This window comes from Canis lupus, chromosome 35, assembly GCF_003254725.2.
Source record: "Canis lupus dingo isolate Sandy chromosome 35, ASM325472v2, whole genome shotgun sequence".
In the NCBI taxonomy this organism is placed as follows: domain Eukaryota; kingdom Metazoa; phylum Chordata; class Mammalia; order Carnivora; family Canidae; genus Canis; species Canis lupus.
Window position 1 is genome coordinate 554,237 of NC_064277.1, and position 25,532 is coordinate 579,768.

General features: G+C 37.1%; 1 protein-coding gene across 10 annotated transcripts in view; it reads right to left on the reverse strand.

The window, feature by feature from the left end:
• Window positions 1–25,532, reverse strand: part of SPIDR (scaffold protein involved in DNA repair) — a 437,895-nt gene that overhangs the window by 397,323 nt on the left and 15,040 nt on the right. For 9 of the 10 annotated variants that reach the window (XM_049105958.1, XM_025446508.3, XM_025446489.3 and 6 more), the window contains 2 exons: window positions 21,934–22,119; window positions 18,838–19,001 (listed from right to left, as the gene is read on the reverse strand). In XM_049105958.1, coding sequence (XP_048961915.1) covers window positions 18,838–19,001; window positions 21,934–22,119 — 350 coding nt within the window. Of the gene's footprint in view, window positions 1–18,837; window positions 19,002–21,933; window positions 22,120–25,532 lie in introns of those variants that run through there. The other variant, XM_049105960.1, reaches the window with a different exon arrangement.

The window sequence follows — 25,532 nt, forward strand, 5'->3', positions numbered from 1 at the left end:
TGGGTTGAAAAAGTAATAGTTAAAACGTTAATAGTACAGATTCAATGGAATCCCTAAAATTTACAATGTCACTTTTCACAGAAATAGAACAAACATTCCTAAAATTTGTAAGGAACCACAAAAAAAAAAAAAAGAAAATCCAAAACAATCTTGACAAAGGAAGCTGGAGGTATCACAATCCCAGATTTCATACTATATTACAAACCTATAGTAATCAAAACAATATAGTATTGGTTTAAAAACAGACACGTAGATCCACAGACCAGAAGAGAGAGCCCAGAATTAAACCATTGTATACATGTTCATTAATTGATGACAAAAAAGTAAAAGTAAAAATATAGAACAGGGAAAAGACAGACATTCCCTTCAATAAATGTTGGGAAAACTGGAGAACCACATGCAAAAGAATGAAACTAGGCTATGATCTTACACTGTACACAAATACCAACTCAAAATGGATTAAAAACTTGAATGTGAGACCTGAAACCATAAAACTAGAAGAAAACCTAGTTGGTACACTCCTCAAGATTGGTCTTGGCCACTAGTTTTTGGATGACTGCAAAAGCAAAGGCAACAAAAGCAAAAATAAGTATAACTATATCATGCTAAAGGTCTTCTGCACAGCAAAGGAAATCATCCATAAAATGAAAAGGCAACCTACTGAATGGGAGAATATATTTGCAAATCCTATATCTGATAATGGTTAATATCCAAAACATATAAAGAACTCATACAACTCACTAGTAGAAAAACAAACTGACTAAAAAACAATGTTTTTCTGAATAGCATTTTTCTAAAGAAAACATACAGATTGGGATCCCTGGGTGGCGCAGCGGTTTGGCGCCTGCCTTTGGCCCAGGGCGTGATCCTGGAGACCCGGGATCGAATCCCACATCGGGCTCCCGGTGCATGGAGCCTGCTTCTCCCTCTGCCTGTGTCTCTGCCTCCCTCTCTCTCTCTGTGACTATCATAAATAAATAAAATAAATAAAACGGTGAACACCCAATTTCTTTAAAAAAAAAAAAAAAAGAAAAGAAAAGAAAACATACAGATGGCCAAGAGACACATAAAAAGATAATCAACAACAACAAAAAAAAGATAATCAACATCATCAGGGAAATGCAAATTAAAACCAAAATAAGGTTATCACCTCACACCTGTTAGAATGGCTTTCATTAAAAACAAAAAATAACAAGTATTAGTGAGAATGTGTAAAAAAAGGGAACTCTTGTGCACTGCTGGTGAGAATGCTAATTGGTACAGGCACTATGGAAAACAGGATGGGGGGATCCCTGGGTGGCGCAGCGGTTTGGCGCCTGCCTTTGGCCCAGGGCGCGATCCTGGAGACCCGGGATCGAATCCCACATCGGGCTCCCAGTGCATGGAGCCTGCTTCTCCCTCTGCCTGTGTCTCTCTGCCTCTCTCTCTCTCTGTGACTATCATGAATAAATAAATAAAATCTTTAAAAAAAAAAAAAAAAAAAAAAAAGGAAAACAGGATGGAAGTTCCTCAAAAGATTGAAAACAGAACTACCATATGGTTCAGCAATTCCACTTCTGAGTATTTATGTGAAGAAAATAAAAAAGCTAACTGGAAAAAAAATATATGGCACCCCCTCATTTGCTGCAGCATTATTTTCAATAGACAAGATAGGGAAGCAATCTGTCCATCCATGAGTGAAGGGATAAAGATGCCCTGGAAAGGAATAGTGCTCAACCACAAAGAAGAAAAAAAAAAAAAAAGGAAATCCTGTTATTTGTGACAGCACGGATGGACCTTGAGGCCATTAGGTTAAGTGAAATAAAGACAGAGAAAGACAAACAGTGTGGGATCTCACTTAACATGTGGAATTTATAAATAATATAACCAAGCTCACAGATACAAGGAATCGATTGATGGTTGCCAGAGGTGGGGACTGGGGTGGGACAAAGGAGTGAGGTATAAATTTCCAGGTATAAAATAATTAAGTTATGGGGATGTAATGTATAACATGCTGACTATAGTTAATAATACTGTACTGCATTTGGAAAATTGCTAACAAAGTAGATTTTTTTTTTTTCATGAAATGGTGACGTTTAATGAGAACCCCCCGCCCTCCCACCCCCAAAGTAGATCTTAAAAGTCCTCATCACAAGAAGGAAAATTTTTGTTAACTATGTATGGTAATAGATGTTAACTAGACATTGCTGAGATCACAATATATGCAAATATGGAATCATGGTGTTGTATACTTGAAACTTATATAATGGACTATGTCAATTATACCTTAATAAAAAAGACTTTTTAAAGCTGTATCAAGTGGTGTTCCTATAACTTGAAATAATAGAAAAGTCATTATTATATTATGGTCCTGATCTTTTACAATTAATGTAAGCTTAGAACGACTTAAATTAACACAATGAAGACTATCATAGGTACTGTAAATAAATGTTAAAAAAACAAAAACCTTTTGGTGGGGAGAAATGATTTTGATTACATTAAATCTGTAGATTGGCTAGGGAAAAGTAATTGTTTTAATTCCAAATATCTGAATTTTTCCTGAGTATCTTATTATTAATGATTCTACTCTAAATTTTATCATGGTTAGAAATTAGTCTTTAGATTTCAAACTTTTGAAATTTATTGAGAAGTTTTATATCTCCAATATATGATTTATCTTGCTATGTATATCATGTGCATGTGAATGGAATGTGCACTCTAATATACTCTAGTTGCATGTGACGTTCTACAAATGCCAAACAGGTCAAGGTAGTTGATAGTGTTTTGCAGATCCTCTATGTTCAAACTCATTTTTTTGGTTCTAGATTTTCTATAATTCATAGACAATATGGTGTTAAAATTTCTAGCTATGATTATAATCTTAAGCACTTACAAACTTGTGGCTGATATGTCATAGTGGTAAGTGTTACCACTATGAAATGTCCTTCTTTATCTCTAATAACATTGTTTGAAATCTACTTTACCTAATATTATCACTCCAGCTTTCTTATAATTACTATATTCGTGCTACAACTTTTTTTCATGAATTTATTTTCAATCTATGTCATTACAATTTTTTAAAGATCTTATTTATTTATTTGAGAGAGAGAGAAGAGAGGGAGGAGCAGAGAAAGAGGAACAAGCAGAATGCATGCTGAACTTCAAGACCAATGAGGGGCTTGATTCCACAACCCCGAGACTATGACCTAAGGTGAAATCAAGAGTTGGACGCTCAACTGGCTGACCTACCAAGGTGCCCCTGTGTTACTACATCTAAAATGCATATCTAAAGGACAAACATTATATGGTCTCATTCATTTGGGGAATATAAAAAATAGTGAAAGGGAATAAAGGGGAAAGGAGAAAAAATGAGTGGGAAATATCAGAAAGGGAAACAGAACATGAGAGACTCTTACCTCTGGGAAACGAACCAGGAGTGGTGGAAGGGGAGGTGGGAGGGGGTGGGGGTGACTGGGTGACGGGCACTGAGGGGAGCACTTGACGGGATGAGTACTGGGTGTTATTCTATATGTTGGCAAATTGAACACCAATAAAAAATAAATTTATAAAAAAATTAAAAATAAAAAAAATAAAATGCATCTCTAAAATAAATAAATTAATTTTAAAAGGTCTTGCATTTTACCAAAGTGTCAAGCTCAACCTCTACTTTTTCAGGAAAATATTTCATTTATTTACATTTAATAGTTGATAAGGTTAATCTACTTCTATAATTTTGCTATTTGTTTTCTTTTTAAAAAAAGATTTTATTTATTTGAGAGAGAGAACACAAAAGTGGGGGGGGGGGAGCAAAGAAAGAGAGAAGCAGATTCCCCACTAAGCAGGGAGCCTGCCTTGGGCTGGATCCCAGGATCCTGAGCCAAAGGCAGAGGTTTAACCCACTGAGCCCCCCAGGCGCCCTTGCTATTTGTATTCTTTTCATCTCACCTGTTTATATTCATCTATTACTACCTTTACACCTCCTTTTATATTCTCTGAATACATTTCAAATTCTACTTTCTCTAATTGTTTTTTAGCTCTACTTCTTTGTCCTTTTCTTTTTTAGTGTTTGCTGTAGGAATCATAACATACACCTTTAACTTTTCACAGTGGACTTGGAGCTACTATGATACCACTCACATAAAATGAGAACCTAGAAAGGTACATAATTCCATCTACCTAGACCAATCCCTTATCCTATAGCTGTCCTATTACCTCATTACTTAAATGCCATGTGATCATATTAATGTTATGATTTTTACTTTAAATTGTCAGGTTTAACTTTTTTTAATAGGTGGAGAGGAGATTTTTTTTATTTATCCACATATTACCAATTGCAGTGTCCTATATTCTATCCTGAAGATCTGATTTTACTTCCCTTCAGCCTGAGGAACTTCCTTTTTTTTTTATTGGACTTCAAGTTGCCAACATTTAGCATAACACCCAGTCCTCATCCTGCCAAGTGCCCCCCTCAGTGCCCATCACCCAGTCACCCCCAACCCCCCGCCCACCTCCCTTTCCACTACCCCTTGTTCATTTCCCAGAGTTAGGTGTCTCTCATGTTTTGTCACCCTCACTGATATTTTCACTCATTTTCTCTTTCCCTTTATTCCCTTTCACTAATTTTTATATTCCCCAAACGAATGAGGCCATATGTTTGTCCTTTTCCAATTACCATTCCTGTAATGCATATCTGCTGCAATGAAATCTTTTAATTCTTGTTTATCTGAAAAGATTTTTGTCTTCATTCTTAATGAAGAATGAATTCTACTATTTCACTGATAGTAGAATTCTGGGTTGATTTGTTTTTCCAGCAATGTAAAGGAGTTCTGTAGCCTGCTAGCCTGCTATGTTTCTGGTAAGTAGTCAGCTATCACTTATTGTATCAGTTCTCAAGGTGCTCTCAAGACTCTATCATTTCAACTGCTTGACTATGATGTGCCTAAGTCTGATTTTCTTGTACTTTTTTGTTTGGAATTCACTGAGCTTCTTGAATACGTAAATTTATGCCTTCCACCAAATTGGGGTAATTTTTAACCACTGTTTCTCCAAAAATTTTTGCTCCAATTTCTCCTCTCTTATACTTATAGGACTCCATTAAATATGTGTTGCTGGGGGCCACCTGGGTGGCTCAGTCAAGTGGCTGCCTTCAGTTTGGGTCACGGTCCCAGGATCCTGGGGTCAAGTCCCACATCCAAGCTCTCTGCCCAGTGGGAAGCCTGCTTCTCCCTCACATTCTTGCTCTGTGCTCTCCCTCCTTGACTCTCTCAAATAAATAAAGTCTTTTTTTTTTTTAAATGTGTTGAATTTTTTGATACTGTCCTACAAGTCACTGAGGCTAACTTCATTTTCTAAAATCTTTTTTCACTTTTCAGATTGAATAATTTTTTACTGATCTATCAAGTTCATTGACTTCTTTCCCAATCTTCTGTAATCCTATGTAATGAATTTTTTATTTCAGGTACTGCACATTTAATTACAAAATCTTCATTTCGTTCCATTTTTTGTTGTTTGCCTTCATTATGTGCGTATTTTCCCTTATGTCCCTAAACAGTTCTAACAGCTACTGATTCTAATATGTACGTCATATCAGGGCCCATCTCAATTACTGCTTTTTCACCTTTTTTTTTTTTTTAATGATAGGCACGCAGTGAGAGAGAGAGAGAGGCAGAGACACAGGCAGAGGGAGAAGCAGGCTCCATGCACCGGGAGCCTGACGTGGGATTCGATCCCGGGTCTCCAGGATCGCGCCCTGGGCCAAAGGCAGGCGCCAAACCGCTGCGCCACCCAGGGATCCCAGCAAATTATTTTTTAAAGAGTTTATTTATTTATTTATTCATGAGAGACACAGAGAGAGGGGCAGAGACACAGGCAGAGGGAGAAGCAGACTCCCTGCGGGGAGCCTGAGGTGGGACTCGATCCCAGGGCCCTGGGGTCACGCCCTGGGCCAAAGGCAGGCGCTAAACCGCTGCGCCACCCAGGGATCCCTAATTACTGCTTTTTCACCTTAAGTGTAAATCATACTTTTCTGGCTCTGTGTGTGTGTATGTCTAATAAATGTGGATTTTATCCTGGTCCCTGTGAATGATACATCTTTAGACTCCGGATTCTATTATGCTCTTCTGAAGAATATTTACATTTTTTGCTTTCCTGACATAAAATTAGCTGTTATTCGTTCTCCAAATTCTTCCCTGTGGTGGATAACAACTGAAATGTTTAGTTCTCTTAGCTTATATGATTTGTATGTAGAATATGGGGGCACTTTTCTCTGGCTGTACTTTATACTTTCTAACTTTCGAGCTCCTACAGCTACCCCGACATCTGTGCTATGATCTCTCTCTTTTTTTTAAGGATTTTATTTATTTATTTATTTATTCATTTATTTGAGAGAGAGAGAGAGAGAGAGAGAGGCAGAGACAAGGCAGAGGGAGAAGCAGGCTCCATGCAGGGAGCCTGACATGGGACTCGATCCCATCCCGGGTCTCCAGGATCATGCCCCCAGGCCAAAGGCAGGCACCAAACCGCTGAGCCACCCAGGGATCCCTGTGCTATGATTTCTTTTTTTTTGTGTGTGTGTGTGTGTGTGTGTGCTATGATTTCTATACAAGTTTTAGCCACTCTATACAACAATGATGGGGCCTATCCTCAGGCAAAAATCTGTGAAAAATGAAAAAACTCAACCTTGTGCCATTCTCATCTTCCAAATGTCAACATCCTCCAGTTTTTGCCTGCTGTCCTTCCACTATGCCTTCAAATATTTTTATATTTTCTATATTTTTCCATATAAACACATATTAAAATATATCTCATGTACTTCAATTTGTATACATTATTATATTGTGTCCCAAATTTGTCCTTGTTATTTGTGAGAAGGGTAGTCTGACACATGCTACTCTGTCATTAGTGAAAGCATAACTCCAAAGGATTGTTTTTAATATTAGAAAAAAAGGACTCTAAAAGTCACACATGTAATAACTTATGTCATAACTTTTTAATATTACATAGTTATAACAATATTTTCTAAAGCAGTCCTTTTCCTATTCTACTCCTTGTATCAGAAAAATCAAAGTTATTTGGGAAACAAAAAGAAGGAAAAGAAAGAGGAATATGAAGGGAAATAGGATAACAGGGTGACAGTGAGACAAGGAACGTTTATTCTAAAAGAAATTGACAAAGCTCCTGCCCTGGTATCTCATTAGCTAAAGTTTAGACAATTAAGACGGGAGACGTTGGAAAAAAGAAGGGTGTAAGTTCTTCCAACAGTATTTACTCACTTTGTGTCTCTGGATCACATCTTGCTATTTTTTCAAATTTGCAATACTGCAAACTTTTTCATTATTATTGTATTTGTTATAGTGATCTGTGATTAGTAATTATTAGTTACTGAAAGCTCAGATGATGGTTAGCACTTTTTATCAATAAAGTATTTTTTAGGGATGCCTGGGTGGCTCAGCAGTTGAGCACCTGCCTTCGGCTCAGGCTGTGATCCTTGAGTCCCACGTCGGGCTCCCTGCATGAAGCCTGCTTCTCCCTCCACCTGTGTCTCTGCCTCTCTCTGTGTGTCTCTCATGAATAAATAAAAATCTTAAAAAAAATAAAGTTTTTAATTAAGGTAATAGACTGGTTAGACATAATGCTATTGCACACTTAACAGACTACAGTATAGTGTAAACACAGCTTTTACATGCCCTGGGAAACCAAAATATTCATTTGACTCTTATTATATTTGCTTTACTGTAGTGACCTATAATGGAAGCTGCAATATTTCCTAGGCATGCCTTGTATATACACAAATTATAATAAAAAATAAAAAATAAATACACCTTCCTCAACAGAACCTCTATCATCCTTCCTTTTTTACTATGAGAATAAACTAGAATATGGATTTCTTCTGAAGTACAATATTTCTATAATGAAATCTTTAAAATATAGTCAAAGGGTCATTACTAAAAACTTCAGACTTCCCTCTACATTAAATTTTGTCAGTTTTTTTATAACATAATTATATTTGAGAGCCAGTTTCTAAAACGTGTTTTTGATCATAATTATTTCAAGTCGATATACAATGTATGCAATGCGCAGTTCCTAGACATTTACAATTAGTACATATTTAGTCACATCACTTTATTCCAAATCACCATTAAAACTCATTAAAAGTGAAATTAAATGTATTACTTTCAAAGTTCTATATAAACAAGTGAATAAAAATAAAAATAAAATTACAAATATGTTCATTAAATTTAGAAATATTTTTAAAGATCATTTTGTAAAGGGTACATACAATACACTCCCATGTAAGAATACAAAATTTTGCTTATCTTATTTTTTCAGTCTCTTCCATATTTCATCTATGACATACTGAATCATTTGTTCTACTACTACTGTTAAGTATAAAAAGAAAACATCGATTTCATAATAATAAATATATATTTCAAATTTGAAAAGCTCATTTGCTTTCTCCTTAAAACTTCATGAACTACTTGGAGATCTTTCATTTGTGCCAGCCAGCTTCTGTTGCACAACTTCAGCGATAAGCCTGAACCTTATACAGGTTATCTGGTATTTACTATGCCTGCTAACCTGCACATGAGTCACTACACAAAATACATGAAAATTACATAACAACGCTCATCTAAATCCAACTTCCTTCCCACTTCCTGAAAAACATTATGAAGAGAAGTATCACTGCTGTGTTCTGCTGCCCTCTACAGGAATGGTTCTAGGAAGACACAGATAAACTGTGAAAACCCAGACCGCCATACCTAACAATACAGAGAGTAGTATCAATAATCAACGACATTGGTTAAATGTGCTAAAAGACATTACAAAGAGAAGCTACTGCTATTCTCTTTGATTTCTATCATGCTTTTCCTCCAAGTAGTTGAGCATATATAACAGTTAAACTGTTATACTCCAAGGAATACAACCTAAGTAATTAAGAGAATTTAGGATCAGATTCCACAAGTTAGAATCTCATTCTGCCACTTATTAGCTATAACTCCATTCCCTCCTCTATAAAATGGTGTTAATAATAACATTTACCTGACATGATCAGCACTTAGTAAAGTGCCTGACATAGTAAAAACATAGGGTTATTGTGTTATTAATATTATTGTTATTACTATTATTGACACTGTAACAAAATGGCCAGGACCACAGCTTAGAAACCAGAGCACCTGAGGATCCCTGGGTGGCTCAGCGGTTTAGCACCTGCCTTCGGCCCAGGGTGTGATCCTGGAGTCCCGGGATCAAGTCCCACGTCGGGCTCCCTGCGTGGAGCCTGCTTCTCCCTCTGCCTGTGTCTCTGCCCCCCTCTCTCTCTATGTCTCTCTCATGAATAAATAAATAAATAAATAAAATCAAAAGGAAAGGAAAGGAAAAGGAAAAGGAAGAAAGAAAGAAACCAGAGCACCTGAGTTAGGATCCTGGTTCACTCACATACTACTTTATAACCAAAGAAAAATTACATAATGCCTTAGAATCCTCTGAAAATTAGGGATGATAACAATAGCTCCCACCTCATAAGAGCTATTATGAGGTTTAAATAAGCTACTGTACATAGCACAGTGCTTAGAAGAATGCCCCACAACAAAGAAGAATTCATAATGTTAGTATGTGCTATTATTATGAGTTCAGTGGCCTTTACATAAGCACAAGCAGAACTCTGCTCCAAAGAACTGGCAAAATTATGCTCACAGGCAAGACTGTTTCCTACATCATCAACATCACTCACGCCAGTCTGGGCAAGGGATTCTAAACAGACCTATATTATAATCAAGGTTTCCCACTGAATCAAAGTATGGTTCTCCCACACAGTAAGTATCCACACACCATATATTTCTACAAACATTCATAAATGAGAGACAAATAGCATCTCATTCATAAAATAGTAACAATTATTCAGTAGTAAAAGGATAAGAGAGAGTTTGCTTCTGGAGAGCTAAGTAATACTCACTAAATTCCTAATTGTAGTATAAATCTTCCCCCCTTTCGTTTATTCAATATACATGGGTCTTTAAAGATTATAACAGACCCTGCTGACACCCTCCACTATGCCCTTCCCTATCTTCAGTTTCCAATTTCCAGCATTTTCATTTCTTTGCCTCAAGGATTTCTCTGGCTACCAGAAGCCATTTTTCCCACCTGTGCCGTAGTCTGTAAGAACTAGGAAATACTCCATCACCCAAATTCCAAGGGCCAGCCCATAATCAATGAATGAAGAGATCTACATATAAATAACCCAGCTTTCTTGCCCCTTCCCTGTCCCTCTGATGGATAATTCTGAGGCTCCCAGAATTTTACAGCAGTGCTAAGCTCCAGGTGCCCACAAGGGTTAACTGCTAATTAATTATCCCTTGATTGGCTGCTATCCCATCCCAGGCTCACTTGCTCACCACTACTAGGTGTTCTCAGGGCATGCTTCTGAGCATATTCACACAAATAAACTGTGAATATAGACAAGTCAACAAAAACTACATGTCACAGATTTTACTATTTTCAACCTACCTGAAATGTTGAATAAACGAAAGAGAAAGGTTAAGGTATCAGTACAAGTATTAAGAAGAAGCACTAGAGTGACTGCAAGATACTGAGCAGAGGGTGCAGGTATGAGTTAGTCTCCTGATGGCAGATGCCAAAAACACCATCAGCTACAAAACACAGTCCTGAAGGAAGCACCTGCAAAGGATAAAGGGGAGAAAGTAGGAGTCGAGGAGAGATTTAAAACCACGATGCAGGTCTGAAAACTATGAGGAGGACAAGAAGGAAAGAGGATTGAGTAGGAAGAGTCTCAGGCTGCAATGTAGCCTAACAGTAACATGGCCCTAATACAAAGAAAATGATGGATCCTGAGGGATGGCACTTGGGGCCATCTATCAACTGTGTTCCTTGCAACTGAAGATCTGCATGCACACTTCCACAGCTGCACTACAGGGAATGATGACGCACAGTGACATCACTACAGCAACTTGAAAAATGTGTCTACAGAAAAACTTCCTCTCCTCCAAGATTGTTGATTATCAATATGTACCACTGCTTTGCATGACTATAGACTTCATATAATGCAGGATCAAATTGTACATATCCTTTGGCAAACTGGCTTCCTTCCCCAATATTATTCATGATGGTAACTATAGCTCTCTACCATATACAAAACAATTTGCCTGTGATCACATAATATTGACTTCCAGAAATTACTCTTACAATGTCACAGTAGTCATGTATACATATTCCTCTAGACAGGTGTGAAAATTCCTCTGAACAGTGGCTTTCAAACATTTTTGCCTAAGAACAGTAAAAAATATGTCATGTAATTCAACACACATATACTAACATAACTGAATATAAATTGCATGAAAATACTGCTAGTAATTCATACATTCTAATGTTTGACTACATTATAGTGATTCCACTATATTTTTAAAACTCACTGAATCAATTACCCACTAATGGGTCATAAACCAGTTTGAAAAGTTCAAGGATATTTATCTAAGAGCACAACTGCAGGCTCATATATTATGAATAACTTCAGCTTTATAAGAACTTACCAAATTAGAAAATGGCTAAACCAATTTATATCCAACAGCAATATTCCTATTGCTACAGATTCCTGACATTAGGCACTATCACATTCCTTTCAGTGTTTCACTAATCTCATGAATATGTATTATTTCATTTTTAATTTGCACTCGCCATACTACTACTGAGACTGAGCATCTTTTCACATGCTTACAGGCCTTTCGGTTTTCCTTTTCTATTCATTATCTGGTTTGTTACAGCTCTTAATATATTCTGGATACTACCGCAAAACTTTTTTTTTTAAGATTTTATTTATTTATTCATGAGAGACATAGAGAGGGAGAGGAGAGACACAGGCAGAGGAAGAAGCAGGGTCCCTGCAGAAGCCCGATGTGGGACTCGATCCCAGGACTGCAGGATCATGCCCTGAGCCCAAGGCAGGCACTTAACCGCTGAGCCACCCAGGTGTCCCTACAGAATGTCCTTTTAAAAAACATTTTTTAATCCAAGCAATAAATGTACTTGATTCAAAACTCAAAATAGCATACAAGGTTATTCATTAAAAATAGCTTCCTACCTTTCTGGAAACAGTCCAAAGAAACATTCTTCCCATTTTCTTTTTTAATTTAGTTAATGTGTAGTGCAATATTGGTTTCTGGAGTAGAATTCAGTGATTCATCACTTACATACAACATCCAGTGCTCACCACACAATTGCCCTCTTTAATAACCCATCACCCATCTAGCTCATTCCCCACCCACCTCCCTCCAGCAACCCTCAGTTTGTTCTCTCTCATTAAGAATCACTAATGGCTTGTTTCCTTCTCTTTTTTGCTTTACCTCTTTCCCATACGTTCCCCCATACTATGGGCTGCCTTTTAGTTTTGTTGATTGTTTCTTTCACAGTGCAGAAGCTTTCTATCATGCAAAATCCTAATAGTTCATTTTTGTTTTTGTTTTCCTTGCCTCTGGCAAAGTGTCTAATAACAAGTTGCTATGGCCAAGGTCAGAGAGATTGCTGCCTGTGTTCTCTATGATTTTGATGGTTTCCTGTCTCACATTTAGATCTTTCATCAATTTTAGATTTATTTTTGTGCATAAGAAAGTAGTCCAGTTTCGTTCTTCCACGTGTGGCTGTCCAATTTTCCCAACACAGTTTGTTGAAGAGACTATCTTTTTTCCATGGGATATTCTCTATTGCTCTGTTGAAGAGGAGTTGACCACAGAGTTGTGAATCCATTTCTGGGTTCTCTCTTCTGTTCCACTGATCTATGTGTCTGTTTTTATGCCACTACCATACTACCTGATGACAACTTTCTAATGCAGCTTAAAATCCGGAACCGTAATATCTCCAGTTTTTTGTTTTTGTTTTTGTTTTTTTTTTCCACAATGGCTTTGTGGTCTTTTGTGTTCCAAGCAAATTTTAGGATGATTTGTTCTTGCTCTGTGAAAAAAATTGGTGGTGTAGTGATAGTGACAGCATTAAAAGTACAGCTTGCTTTGGATGGTACAGACATTTTAACAATGTTCTTCTCATCCATGAGATAGAATGTTTTTCCATTTCTTTGTGTCTTCAGTTTCTTGCATAAGTGTTCTGTAGCTTTCAGAGTATTGATCTTTTACCTCTTTGTTTAGGTTTATTGCTAGGTATCTTTTAGCACAACTGCAAATGGGATTAGTTCCTTGATTTCTTTTTCTACTGTTTCATTACTGGTGTATAGAAATGCAACCGATTTCTGCACATTCATTTTACATCCTGCGACTTTACTGAATTCCTTTAAGAGTTCAGGTAATTTTTTGGCGGAGTTTTTCAGGTTTTCTACAGAGTATCATGTCATCTATAAACAGTGAAAGTTTGACTTGTTCCTTGCCAATGTGGATGCCTTTTCTTTTTATTGTCTGACTGCTGAGGCTAAGACTTCTAGTACTATGTTAAATAGTAATGTTGAGAGTGGACATCTTTGTTTTGTTCCTGACCATAGGGTTAAGGCTCTTAGTTTTTCCTCACTGAGGATACTAGCTGTTGAGTCTTTCATATGTGACCTTTATGATGTTGAGGTATGTTCCATCTATCCCTACTTCGTTGAGGGTTTTTATCAAGAAAGGATGTTGTACTTTGTCAAATGCTTTTTCTGCATCCATTGACAGGACCATATGGTTTTTATCCTTTCTTTTATTAATGTGATGTATCATGTTGATTGATTTGTAGATGTCAAACCATGCCTGCAGCCCCAGGAATAAGTCCCACTTGACTGTGGTGAATAATTCTAAGGTACTGTTGAATTCAATTTGCTAATATTTTATTGAAACTTTTTATATTTATGTTCATCACAGATACTGGCCTGTAATCCTTTTTTAGTGGGATCTTTGGTTTTGAGATCCAGGTAATGCTGGCTTTACACAATAAGTTTGGAAGTTTTCCTCCCATTTCTATTTTCTGGAACAGTCTGAGGAGAATGGAGATTAACTCTTCTTTAAATGTCTGGTAGGGCAGCCCCGGTGGCACAGCGGTTTGGTGCCGCCTGCAGCCTGGGGTGTGATCCTGGAGAACTGGGATCGAGTCCCGCATCGGGCCCCCTGCATGGAGCCTGCTTCTCCCTCTGCCTCTCTCTTTCTCTCTCTGTTTCTATGAATAAATAAATAAAATCTTTAAAAAAAAAAAAAAAAGAAAGAAAAATATTTAAAAAAAAAATGTCTGGTAGAATTACCCAGGGAATCCATCCGACCCTGGACTTTTGTTTGTTGAGAGATATCTGGTTACTGATTCAATTTCTTTGCTGGTTATGGGTCTGTTCAAATTTTCTTTTTTTTTTTTTTTTTTTTTAAAGATTTTATTTATTTATTCATGATAGTCACAGAGAGAGAGAGAGAGGGGCAGAGACATAGGCAGAGGGAGAAGCAGGCTCCATGCAGGGAGCTCGACGTGGGATTCGATCCCGGGTCTCCAGGATCGTGCCCTGGGCCAAAGGCAGGCGCTAAACTGCTGCGCCACCCAGGGATCCCTCTGTTCAAATTTTCTATTCCTTCCTATTTCAGTTTTGGCGGTTTGTAGGTTTCTAGGAATTTGTTCATTTTTTCCAGGTTTCCCAGTTTGTTGGCACATAATTTCCACAGTATTCTCTTATAACTGTATTTCTGTGGTGATGGTTGTAATGTCTCCCCTTAGATTCATGATTATCTATTTGGGCCCTTTCTCTTCCTCTCTCTCTCTTTCTCTTCCTCTCTCTCTTTCTCTTTCTCTCCCTCCCTCTCTCTCTCCTTTTCTCAATAAGTATGGCTAAGTATTTATCAATTTTATGAATTCTTTTGAAGACTTGCTCTTAGTTTCTTTATCTGTTCCACTGGATTTTTTGTTTCTATATCATTTATTTCTGCTCTCATCTTTATTATTTCCCTCCTGCTGACTGTAGGTTTCATTTGTTGTTTCTTTTCTAGCTCTTTTAGGTGTAAGGTTAGGTTGTCTATTTGAGAATTTTCTTGCTTCTTGAGGTGGGGCTGTAGTGCAACTTAAAACTGCCTTTGTTGCATCCCAAAGGTTTTGGACTGCTGTGTTTTCATTTTCATCTTCTTCCATGTACTATTTCTTATTTCTTAATTTCCTGGTTAACTCATTCATCATTTAGTAGGATGCTCTTTAACCTCCATGTATTTCTGGTCTTTCCAAATTTTTCCTTATGGCTGCCTTTAAGTTTCAGAGCATTGTGGTATGAAAATATGCATGAGGGGACACCTGGTGGCTCAGCGGCTGAATGTCTGCCTTCCACCTAGGGAGTGATCCTGGGGTCACAGGATGGAGTCCCACATCAGGCTCTCTACGTGGAGCCTGCTTCTCCCTTTGCCTATGTCTTTGCCTCTCTCTCTCTCTCTGTGTCTCATGAATAAATGAAAAAAAATCTTAAAAAAAAAAAAAAGAAAGAAAGAAAATATGCATGGTATGATCTCAATCTTTTTCTACTTGTTGAGGGCCACCTTGTGACCCAGTATGTGATCTTTTCTGGAGAATTTTCCATGTGCACTCAAAAAGAATGTGTACTCTGATGCTTCAGGATGAAATGTTATGAATATATATGTTAAATCTATCTGGTCCAGTGTGTTGTTCTAGCCCTTGATTCCTTGTTGATCTTCTGCTTAGATGATCTGTCCATTGCTGTAAGTGGCATGTTAAAGTCCTCACTATTACTGTATTATTCCTGAGTTTCTTTGTTTAGTATTAATTGATTTATAAATTAGCATGCTCCCAACTTGGGGGCAAGAATATTTACAATTGTAGATCTTCTTGATGGAGAGATCCCTTAATTATAAGGCTCTTCATCTCTTGTTACAGTCTTTGTTTTAAAAATCTAGCACCTGGATGGTTCAGTCAGTTATGCATTCGCCTTTGGCTCAGGTCATGGTCCCAGGGTCTAGGGATCCGGCCTCATGTCAGGCTCCCTGCTCAGTGGGGAACCTGCTTCTCCCTCTCCTTCTTGCTCACACTTTCTCTCACTATCTTTGTCTATCTCTCTCAAATAAATAAAATCTTTTTAAAGAAATCTAGTTTGTCTGATATAAGTATGGCTACTCTGGCTTTCTTTTGAAGTCTATTAGCATGATAGATGGTTCTCCTCACTTCAATCTGCAGATTTTTTTTTTAAATTTTTATTTATTTATGATAGTCACACAGAGAGAGAGAGAGACAGAGGCAGAGACACAGGCAGAGGGAAAAGCAGGCTCCATGCACCGGGAGCCCGACGTGGGATTCGATCCCGGGTCTCCAGGATCGCGCCCTGGGCCAAAGGCAGGCGCCAAACAGCTGCACCACCCAGGGATCCCCAATCTGCAGATTCTTTAGGTCTAAAATGAGTGAGTTTCTTATAGGCAGCATATAGATGGATCTTGTTTTTTAATCCATTCTGATATCTTATGTCTTTTGATTAGTGCATTTAGCCCATATATATTCAAAGTGATTTTTGAAAGATATGAATTCAGCAGCATTCACCTGACCAGTTGATGATTCTGGTGATGTTCTCTGATCCTTTTTGGTCTTTGTTCCTTTTGGTCTTTTTTTTTTCCCTCCACTCAAAAAGAGTACTCTGTAACATTTTCCTCAGGAATGGTTTAGTGGTCACAAACTCCTTTATTTTTTGTTTTTCTAGAAAACTCTTTATCTCTGCTTCTATTCTGAATCAGAACCTTGCTGGATAAATAATTCCTGGCTGCATATTTTTCCCCACTCATTACATTGAATATATCCTCTAACTCCTTTCTGGCCTGCAAGGTTTCAGTGGACAAATCTGCTGTGAACCTGATCTGTCTCCCTTGTAGAGTAAGGACTTTTCTTGCTACTTTCAAGGAATCTTTCCTTGTCTGTTTTGTGAATTTGACTATGATATGCCTTGGTGATAGTCAGCTGTTCTTGAATTTAATGGGATATCTCTGTGCTTCTTAGATTTTGATGTCTGTGCCTTTCCCCAGGTTAGGAAAGTTTTTAGCTACAATTTGTTTAAATAAACCTTCTGCCGCTTTTTTTCCTCCCTACGTCTCTTGGGATTCCTATGATACAAATGTTATAACAGTTTAATAAGTCACTGATCTTCCTACATCTTTGTGATCCATTACCTGTTTCCTTTTTTTTTTTTTTTTCAGCTTCCTCGTTCTCCCCCAATAAAAACTCTGGTCACTGAGTCACCAATGAGCTCCCCTGGCAGACAACACTTTATAGATGTTGTTAAAGCTCACTGCTAAAGCAATTAAGCATAACCTGTGTGACTACACTGGAGTAGGACTCTTGAAAGACTGCTGATTTGCTTTGTATTATTTCACTATAATAAATCATAGCCATGTGTACATTAAGTTCTGAGAGTCCTACCAGCGAGTTATCAAACCTAGGCGTGGACCCCTTGGGGATTCCTGATTCACTACATATTCAAAAAGCCTGATAAGCTCCAAGCAGAAAAACTACATGTAGACATATCACAATCGCACTGCTTAAAAAAAGTGATACAGAGAAAATATTAAAAAATCAAGAATGAGAGGGGTTCCTGGATGATTCAGTGAGTTGAGCACCTGACCCTTGATTTCAACTCATATCATGATGTCAGGTTCCTGGGACTGAGCTCTGTGTTCAGCAAGGAGTCTGTTTGGAATCGCCTTTCTCCCTCTCCTTCTGCTCCTTCCCCCACATCTCTCAAATAAGTAAATAAGTCTTAAAAAAAAAAAAATCAAGAATGAGTGAGAATAGCTTCAGGCTTCTTGACAGCAATTCTGGAACTAGAAGACAATGAAATAATGCCTTCAAAATTCTGAAGAAAAATTATTTCCAACCTAACATTCTATCTAAATTGTCAACCAATTAGCCAATTGTCTAAATTGTCTAATTGTCAATTATCAAAGTGTGATAAATGCATCTTTTGACATGCCATTTATCTTCCATAAATCCTCTCTTGAAACTTACTAGAAGGGGCACCTGGGTGGTTCACTGGTTAAGTGTCTGCCTTCAGCCCAGGGCGTGATCCCGGGATCCTTGGATCAAGTTCTGTCTCAGGCTCCCTGCATGGAGCCTGCTTCTCCCTCTGCCTGTGTCTCTGCCTCTCTCTCTGTGTCTCTCATGAATAAATAAAATCTTTAAAAAAGGAAAGAAAGAAAGAAACAAACAAACAAACAAACCTACTAGAAGATATGCTCAATCATATTGAGAATAAAAACCAAGAAAGAAAAAGACATGGAATCCAGGTTAAAGTTGCTCCAAACTGGAGAAAAGTGAAGTGAATTACTAGGAAGATGGTGGAGAGAGATGGTGAAGAGAGACCTAAGGGTGGCTACATCCTCAAAGCAGAGAAGAGAGTTCAAATGAAAGCAGCTGGAAGTTGTGGGAACAAGTTCTCCAAAAAGACAAAACTACTGAAATGCCTGAAAAGCCTTAACTGGAGAGATAAACAATGGCAAAAACTTAGTTTTATTACTAATAAATAAATTTAGGCAAACAAAAACCCAAAGTCACTAACTCCAAAGAAAATGAAAAGTTATGAAGGAAAAATAATCATTAATATTTGCCTTGGTTATAAATATTATGCAATGTTGAATATTAATCTAACCAAACCATGATACATGTGTCCTTGGAAAATGGAGGAATGGGAAAAGTCCAATGTATAGCAGCTGGAGGGAGTGGGTGAGGAGTTGGTTACCCATATTTCAGAAGTATATTATATAAGCATGTTATTTAAAGACAAGGAAGTAAAGAATGAAAGAATCACTAAGAGTCAAAAGTGACTACCCTGGAAAAAGGAGTTTAAAATGCAACACCAAAAAGCTACGATTAACAAATGTCATAAACAGAATGAAAAATTTTGAGACAATGAGTTCTTACCTTCAGAAGCTCAGAGAGCCTCTCTTGACTAGTCGAAGAATGACTGCTTGAACAAGAAGCACAGTCTGATATTTCCCCAACACTCTCACTGTCTTCAAATTCATAATACTCACTAGCATCTTCCCTGTCACTGTCAATCTCCCAGTCAATAAACTGTAGTTCATCTAAAAAATACAATTTTAAACAATTTTATTTATCCATAATATTTTTAATCTGTTTTCTTTACTCTCAATAGTTAAAAAATTCCATGTTGCTGAGTAATTTTTAAAATATATATTAAAAGACTGTGAAAATTATATTCCTACTCTCATCTCTAGCCATGCTGTTTCTCCTATCACCACTATCCCAATTCTCAGGTAATTATTTTTATTAGTTGTTCTTGTATAGAAACTCATCTTTCTTGAGCTTTTCCAGCAACTTCAAGCAAATAAAATACTACAATTTTCTTCCTTTCTGACACACTTTGATCTTTTTTTGTACTTAACAAAGGTTTTCCTTATCAGTAACAGGGAGCATCCTTATTCTTTTCTACAACTTAGTATTCCACTGCATAGCTAACCCACAGTTTATTCAGTCTCCTATTAACAGACTTCTTAAAGGATTTTCACCTAAAACTTTTTTTACAGATTTCTCGTAAAAAAAAAAAAAAAAGTAAATTTAGTTTTTAGTGTACTTTGTAAGCATTGTTATCTAGGTGCTACTTTTACAAAATTTAATTTGGAAATTTAATTATTTTCATATGCCAACCAAATTTAATCTATGTTTAAAGAAATAATAGTTATTAAGTATAAGTTAATCTCTGAGGCATATAACATAAACCTCTCACACAGTCCAAAGCCCAAGTATTCCCTCACAACTACTTCAGCAACTCAGAGGGCTAATAAGACATCTTGGCCCTATTTCAGAGGTCTAATAGCAACAATCTTATTTCCAGATAGAAGTAATATTAAAAATGAAATAACTTACTAGCTTTAATACCTGAAAGGGAATTCAAAATAAAAACCAAAAAAAAAAAAAAAAAGCTAAAGGTAAAAGTATGGAATAAGTCTTTAATCTGATACTGTTGTTCCAGAAGATAAAAGTCCACTATAGTGATTATAAAAGACTGGAGGTCAGACCAGTCTGAGAGAAGCAGATGCATAATGGCAGTAAAATAACTGCAGGAGCCACTCTGACCATTAGGGAATGGCCGGGGAATACCACATGTAACAACACATGTACTCACAGAAGCCAGGCAATGGGACACATAAAGAAAGTCTCCAGGTTGCTGAAGCATGACAGCAGAAAGCCATGGAGAGGCCGAGTTCCGAGGAATGCAAGTGCCCCAGGAGCTACTGTATTTTTGTACCATTTATTCATTCATTCCTCATTCATTCAGTAAAATCAGTGCCTACTGAGGGCCTACTGCACCCTGGACACATCTAGACACTTACAATCTAACAACATCAAAACAAACAAATACAGGAGATAATACAGAACACTGTTTCTACCCTAGAGAAGCCCATAGATGAATAACACTTATACTGGAATTGCTGAGTGGTATAAAATGATATATTACAACCCAAACTAGTAAGACCTTTCTTGTTCACAATAATTTTATGAAGCAGGCAAGACAATCCCCGTTAGAGTAAAATTTGTATTTTATGGATGAAAAAATTGAGTCTCCAAAAAGTTAAGAAGATTTCTCAAAGTTATGTAAAAGACAAATGGAAGGGGAATTCTTTTTTTTTTTTTTTTTTTAAGGAGAAAAGATTCTGACAATTTTAACTCAGGGCTCTTCCCTCTCAATCCTAAAGCTGGGCCTTACTCTCCAGAGACTAATCCAATACAGCTGGAAGGAGGTCTGGGCATATTGTGTTTAAAACTCACCTGGTAATTATGATAAGAAGCCAAGTCTGTTAAGCACCAGAAGAGCGTAGAAGCACACAACATTGAGATTAGACAACCCTGACTATAAATATTAAATGGCATACTTATTAACTATGTGACTCTGGACAAACAATTTGACTTCTCTGAGTCCCAATTTCCTTCTCTAAAATGAGGGTACTCAGCTCACAGGATGTAGCATGTATAAAAGGAAATAATATACATAATATCCAGCCAAGGGTCTGGGGTAAAACAAGAAACTGATAAACAGTAATTAAAGGTAAAAAGGAGCAAGGGGGGATCCCTGGGTGGCGCAGCGGTTTGGCGCCTGCCTTTGGCCCAGGGCGCGATCCTGGAGACCCAGGATCGAATCCCACGTCAGGCTCCCGGTGCATGGAGCCTGCTTCTCCCTCTGCCTATGTCTCTGCCTCTCTCTCTCTCTCTCTGTATGACTATCATAAATAAAAAAAAAAAAAAAAAAAAGTTTAAAAAAAAAAAAAAAAGGAGCAAGGGGAGGAGGAGAAGGAAAAGGAAGAGAGAAGAGAAAGATAAGCCAGCAGTTACACACATGATTAGAGATATACTCCAAGGGATCATTTGTTACCTAACAGTCAACTTGCTTAAGAGAAGTCAACAATTCATTAACCATTTCAAAGTAATTAGCTCAAAGCACCTTTCCATTCTTAGAGTTTTGAAAACTGTCTTTTAATACAGAAGGACACGGACAGTTTTCATTTTCTTAATAGCAGCTTTAATGAGATGTAATTCACAAAACATACTATCCACTCATAAAATAACATGCAAATTTTTTCATCCTATTTTTTATATTTAAATTCAATTAGCAGACAAATAATACATCATCGGTTTCACAAGTTGTGTTCAATAATTCATCAGGTGCATATAACACCCAGTGCTCATCACATCATATTCCTACCTTAATGCTCGTTACCCATCCCCCCAACACATCTCCCCTCTAGTGACCCTCAGTTTCTTTCCCAGAGTTAAGAGTCTTTAATGGTTTTTCTCTGTTTCTGACTACAGCCCATTCAGTTTCTCCTCTGTCCCTCATGGTCTTTGGCACTATTACTTATATTCCAGATATGGTGAAACTACATGATAATTCGGTATGGTCATCACTAATACTAAGTGTTAGAAAAGGAATGAAGTTTTTTCCAATACTGAACCCAATATATAACAGAAAGAAGACTTCTTACCAAATTATCAATTTACCTTCACTGGCCCCATCTTCTGGACATAAAATATTCCTCTTCCTGTTACAAAGCCTGTCTATTGTAGAACCATGTCCGTTATCTCTCTGTGATTTAAGACATGTTTTATCCTCATCTGACAGATCACTTCCACTGGAACTCCATGTTATATCTATCAGTCCACTGGTACTCTTAGATGCAGTAGCTTCTGTTAAAGAAAAAGAAAATATATAAACACAATCAACTGATATGATGGTTATTTATAAGATTTTAAGCATGTTACTTTGCCAAAGTCACAAATAACAAAACTCTGATGATAGCGTAAGTAATATCTTATATCAAATCTTCCTGCCTAAAGTTCTATGTGCAACCTAAGATTCTTTGAATTAAAACCAAATTATAAGGGATCCCTGGGTGGCTCAGCAGTTGAGCATCTGTCCTTGGCTCAGGTCATGATCCCGGGGTCTTGGGATCAAGTCCCACATTGGGCTTCCTGCATGGAGCCTGCATGCCTCTCTCTCTGTGTCTCTCATGAATAAATAAATAAAATCCTTTAAAAATAATTCTAAGAAACAGAAGTAGCAGTAATTGAGATAAGTTATATATTTAAAAAAAGGAAAATGATTGTAGTACAAATGAAAACTCAAAAAATAACCTTGAACTAATTATTGAATTATAATGTCCTAGAATATTTGATGAAACCAAAAGAAAAAGACAAAAAAAAAAAAAAAAAAAAAAAAAAACAACCCCACAAAACCAATACTTAACGTACAACAGGAATGCTTCTGTGTGCCTCCTTTGCCATATAGGAGCCCTGGTAGCAGTAATGTGATTAAAAACACTGAACAGAAAAACTCTTTTAACTAAATGTGTTATTTTAAGGTAATAGTAGATTTCCATACAGTTATAAGAAACAATGGAGAACCCTTGTATGCTTTACCCAGTTCCTTCAATGGTAACATTTTGCAAAACTATAGTGTAACATCACAACCAGAATGCTGATTCTGATACCTTCAAAACAACAAAAAAAAATCCATAGGACATCTTGCATTACCTTTTTAAAGCCACATCATAGCCAACCTCCTCACCCCAATTCTTAACCTCTGGCAATGAATCAGTTTTGCATTTTTGTAATTTTATCATTTCAAGAATTATACATAAATGGAATCATACTATATGACACTTCAGGACTGGCTTTTTTTTCCTCAGCCTAAATCCCTGGACATTCATCCAAGTTGTTCTGTGTATCAACACTTTCTATTACTGAGTAATATAGAATATGGATGCACCATAGTTTGTTTATGCATTCACCCACTAAAGAGCATTTGTGTTGTTTCTAGTTTTAACTATTACAAATAAAGCTGCTATGAACATTACATACTGGGTTTTATGTGAATGTAATTTTCACGCTCTGGTATATATGTTCAAAGGTAATTGCCAGGTTGTACAGTAATTGCATGTTTAGTCTTCTAAGAAACTGCCAAGCTTTTCCTTAGCGGCTGTACCATTTTACAGTCCTATAAGCAATGTATCAGTTTCTCCATATCACTGACAGCATTCGGTATTGTCACCACTTTTTATTTTAGCCATTCTAATAGAAAACCTAGAAAGAATGGGGCTACTCCATCTTGATGTAACAGTACGTCACTGGGAAACTTTTCTGACAGTAATCAGGAAAGTAATACATACCTTTAAAAAAATCAATTTTTCTAATCATAAAACTTAAAAAAGTATCTTAGACACATTTGAATGAGATTAAGAGGTTAGATATTATATTCAAGCTCTAGGGTAGCCCCAGTGGCCCAGTGGTTTAGCGCCGCCTTCAGCCCAGGGTGTGATCATGGAGACCCGGGATCGAGTCCCACGTCGGGCTCCCTGCATGGAGTTTGCTTCTCCTTCGGGCTATGTGTCTCTGCCTCTCTCTCTGTGTGTTGGTCATGAATAAATAAATAAAATCTTTTTAAAAAATTAAATAAAATAAATAAATTCAAGCTCTAGAGTAAACAGACTCAGAAGTTAAATGGCTTCATTCAGTACATATTTACACAACAACGGATAAGTAAGCTCTGAGAAAAGAGAAAAACAAGAAGACTCCTCCCCCAAGCAATGTATCATCTGAAAGACAACATTTATCATGAAAAGAAAAATTAAATATTGTATTTGAGGTATGTCACTGTATAACAGTAGCTCAAAAAAAGCAAATGCTCCACTTTTTTGATCAGGAAACCAAATTCACTGACAAAATAATATCTGAAAAAAGAGCACTTACAAAGGAATAAAAACATAAAATAATTATAAACATCTGCTAAATACTTACTCAGTGCCATGAACATCCAGAATTACTAAAGTTGTCTTCAAAATATAAAATTTAAAAAACAAAACTTCATCCATATTGATTTAAATAGCTAATAAAAATTGAGCTATATATTTACTTGTAAAAGACATCATCAGTCCCTCTTACTATTACACATTTGGAAGAGTAAACTGAAAAGCAAGGAGTGGAATGCCATAGACAGAATGGTTGTATCCCTTAAAATTCCCACTGTTCAAACTCAGTTCCCAGGGTGAGGGATTAAGAGGTGGGGACTTTGGAGGTGTTAGGTCATGAGGCCCTCATGAATGGGATTAGGGCTCTTAATCAGCAGCAGCCCCCAGAGAGATTCCTGGCCCCTTCCTCCAAGTGAGTCCACAGCAAGATGGTACTGTCATAAACCTGGAAGCAAGTCTTCACCAGACACTAAATATACTGGACCAATTTCTGCCATTTATAAGCTACCTAGTCTGTGGTATTATTGTTACAGCTGTCTAATCGGACTAAGACAAGAAGTAAAGCTATCATTATTTTCAGATTATACAATGAATTCTTGAAATTCATAAACTCGTGAATTACAGGCACTGTATATACTACCACGATTTTATAAGTAACTCATTTTATTTGCTGGAAAGGGTACCCTTGAAACCAAGACCCATTCCAATGAAATTCAAGGAAGGACATCAGCTAGACTATGAGAATAGCTACAACAGGTAAACATTTCTGGATGCCCTTTGCATGTCAGGCATTGTGCTAGCATGTAGTATTATGGGCTGAATTGTGCTACCCCAAAAGTCATTCATGTGTTAAAGTTCCAACACTCCAGCACCCCTGAATGTGATTATATAGGGAGAGGATCTGTCTGTACAGGGGTGATCAAGTTATTCCAATATGACCAGGAAAAGAGAAATTTAGACACATGCAAGGAATGAAGACTGTGTGAGAGACACATGGAAAGACAACCATCTACAAGCCAAGGAAAGAAGCCTAGAGCAGATTCTTAGAAGGAATTAATCCAGCTAATACCTTCATTTTGGACTTCTAGCCTGTAGGACTGTGAGATAGTAAGTTTCTGGTATTCACACTACCAAGTTTGAATACTTTATTACTGGTACTTTATTATGGGAGCCCAAGCAAACTAATACACCTAGGATATATAGAAGAGCAACAGAGAAAGCTCTGCCTTAGGAAACCCATAGTCCAAGGAGGAGAAAAACAGTCCAACAAATAATAACAAAACAAATTTAGTGATGCCTCTCAAAGAGGAGATTTCTGACCTCGATAACAAAATTTTAAGAAAACAATCTGTA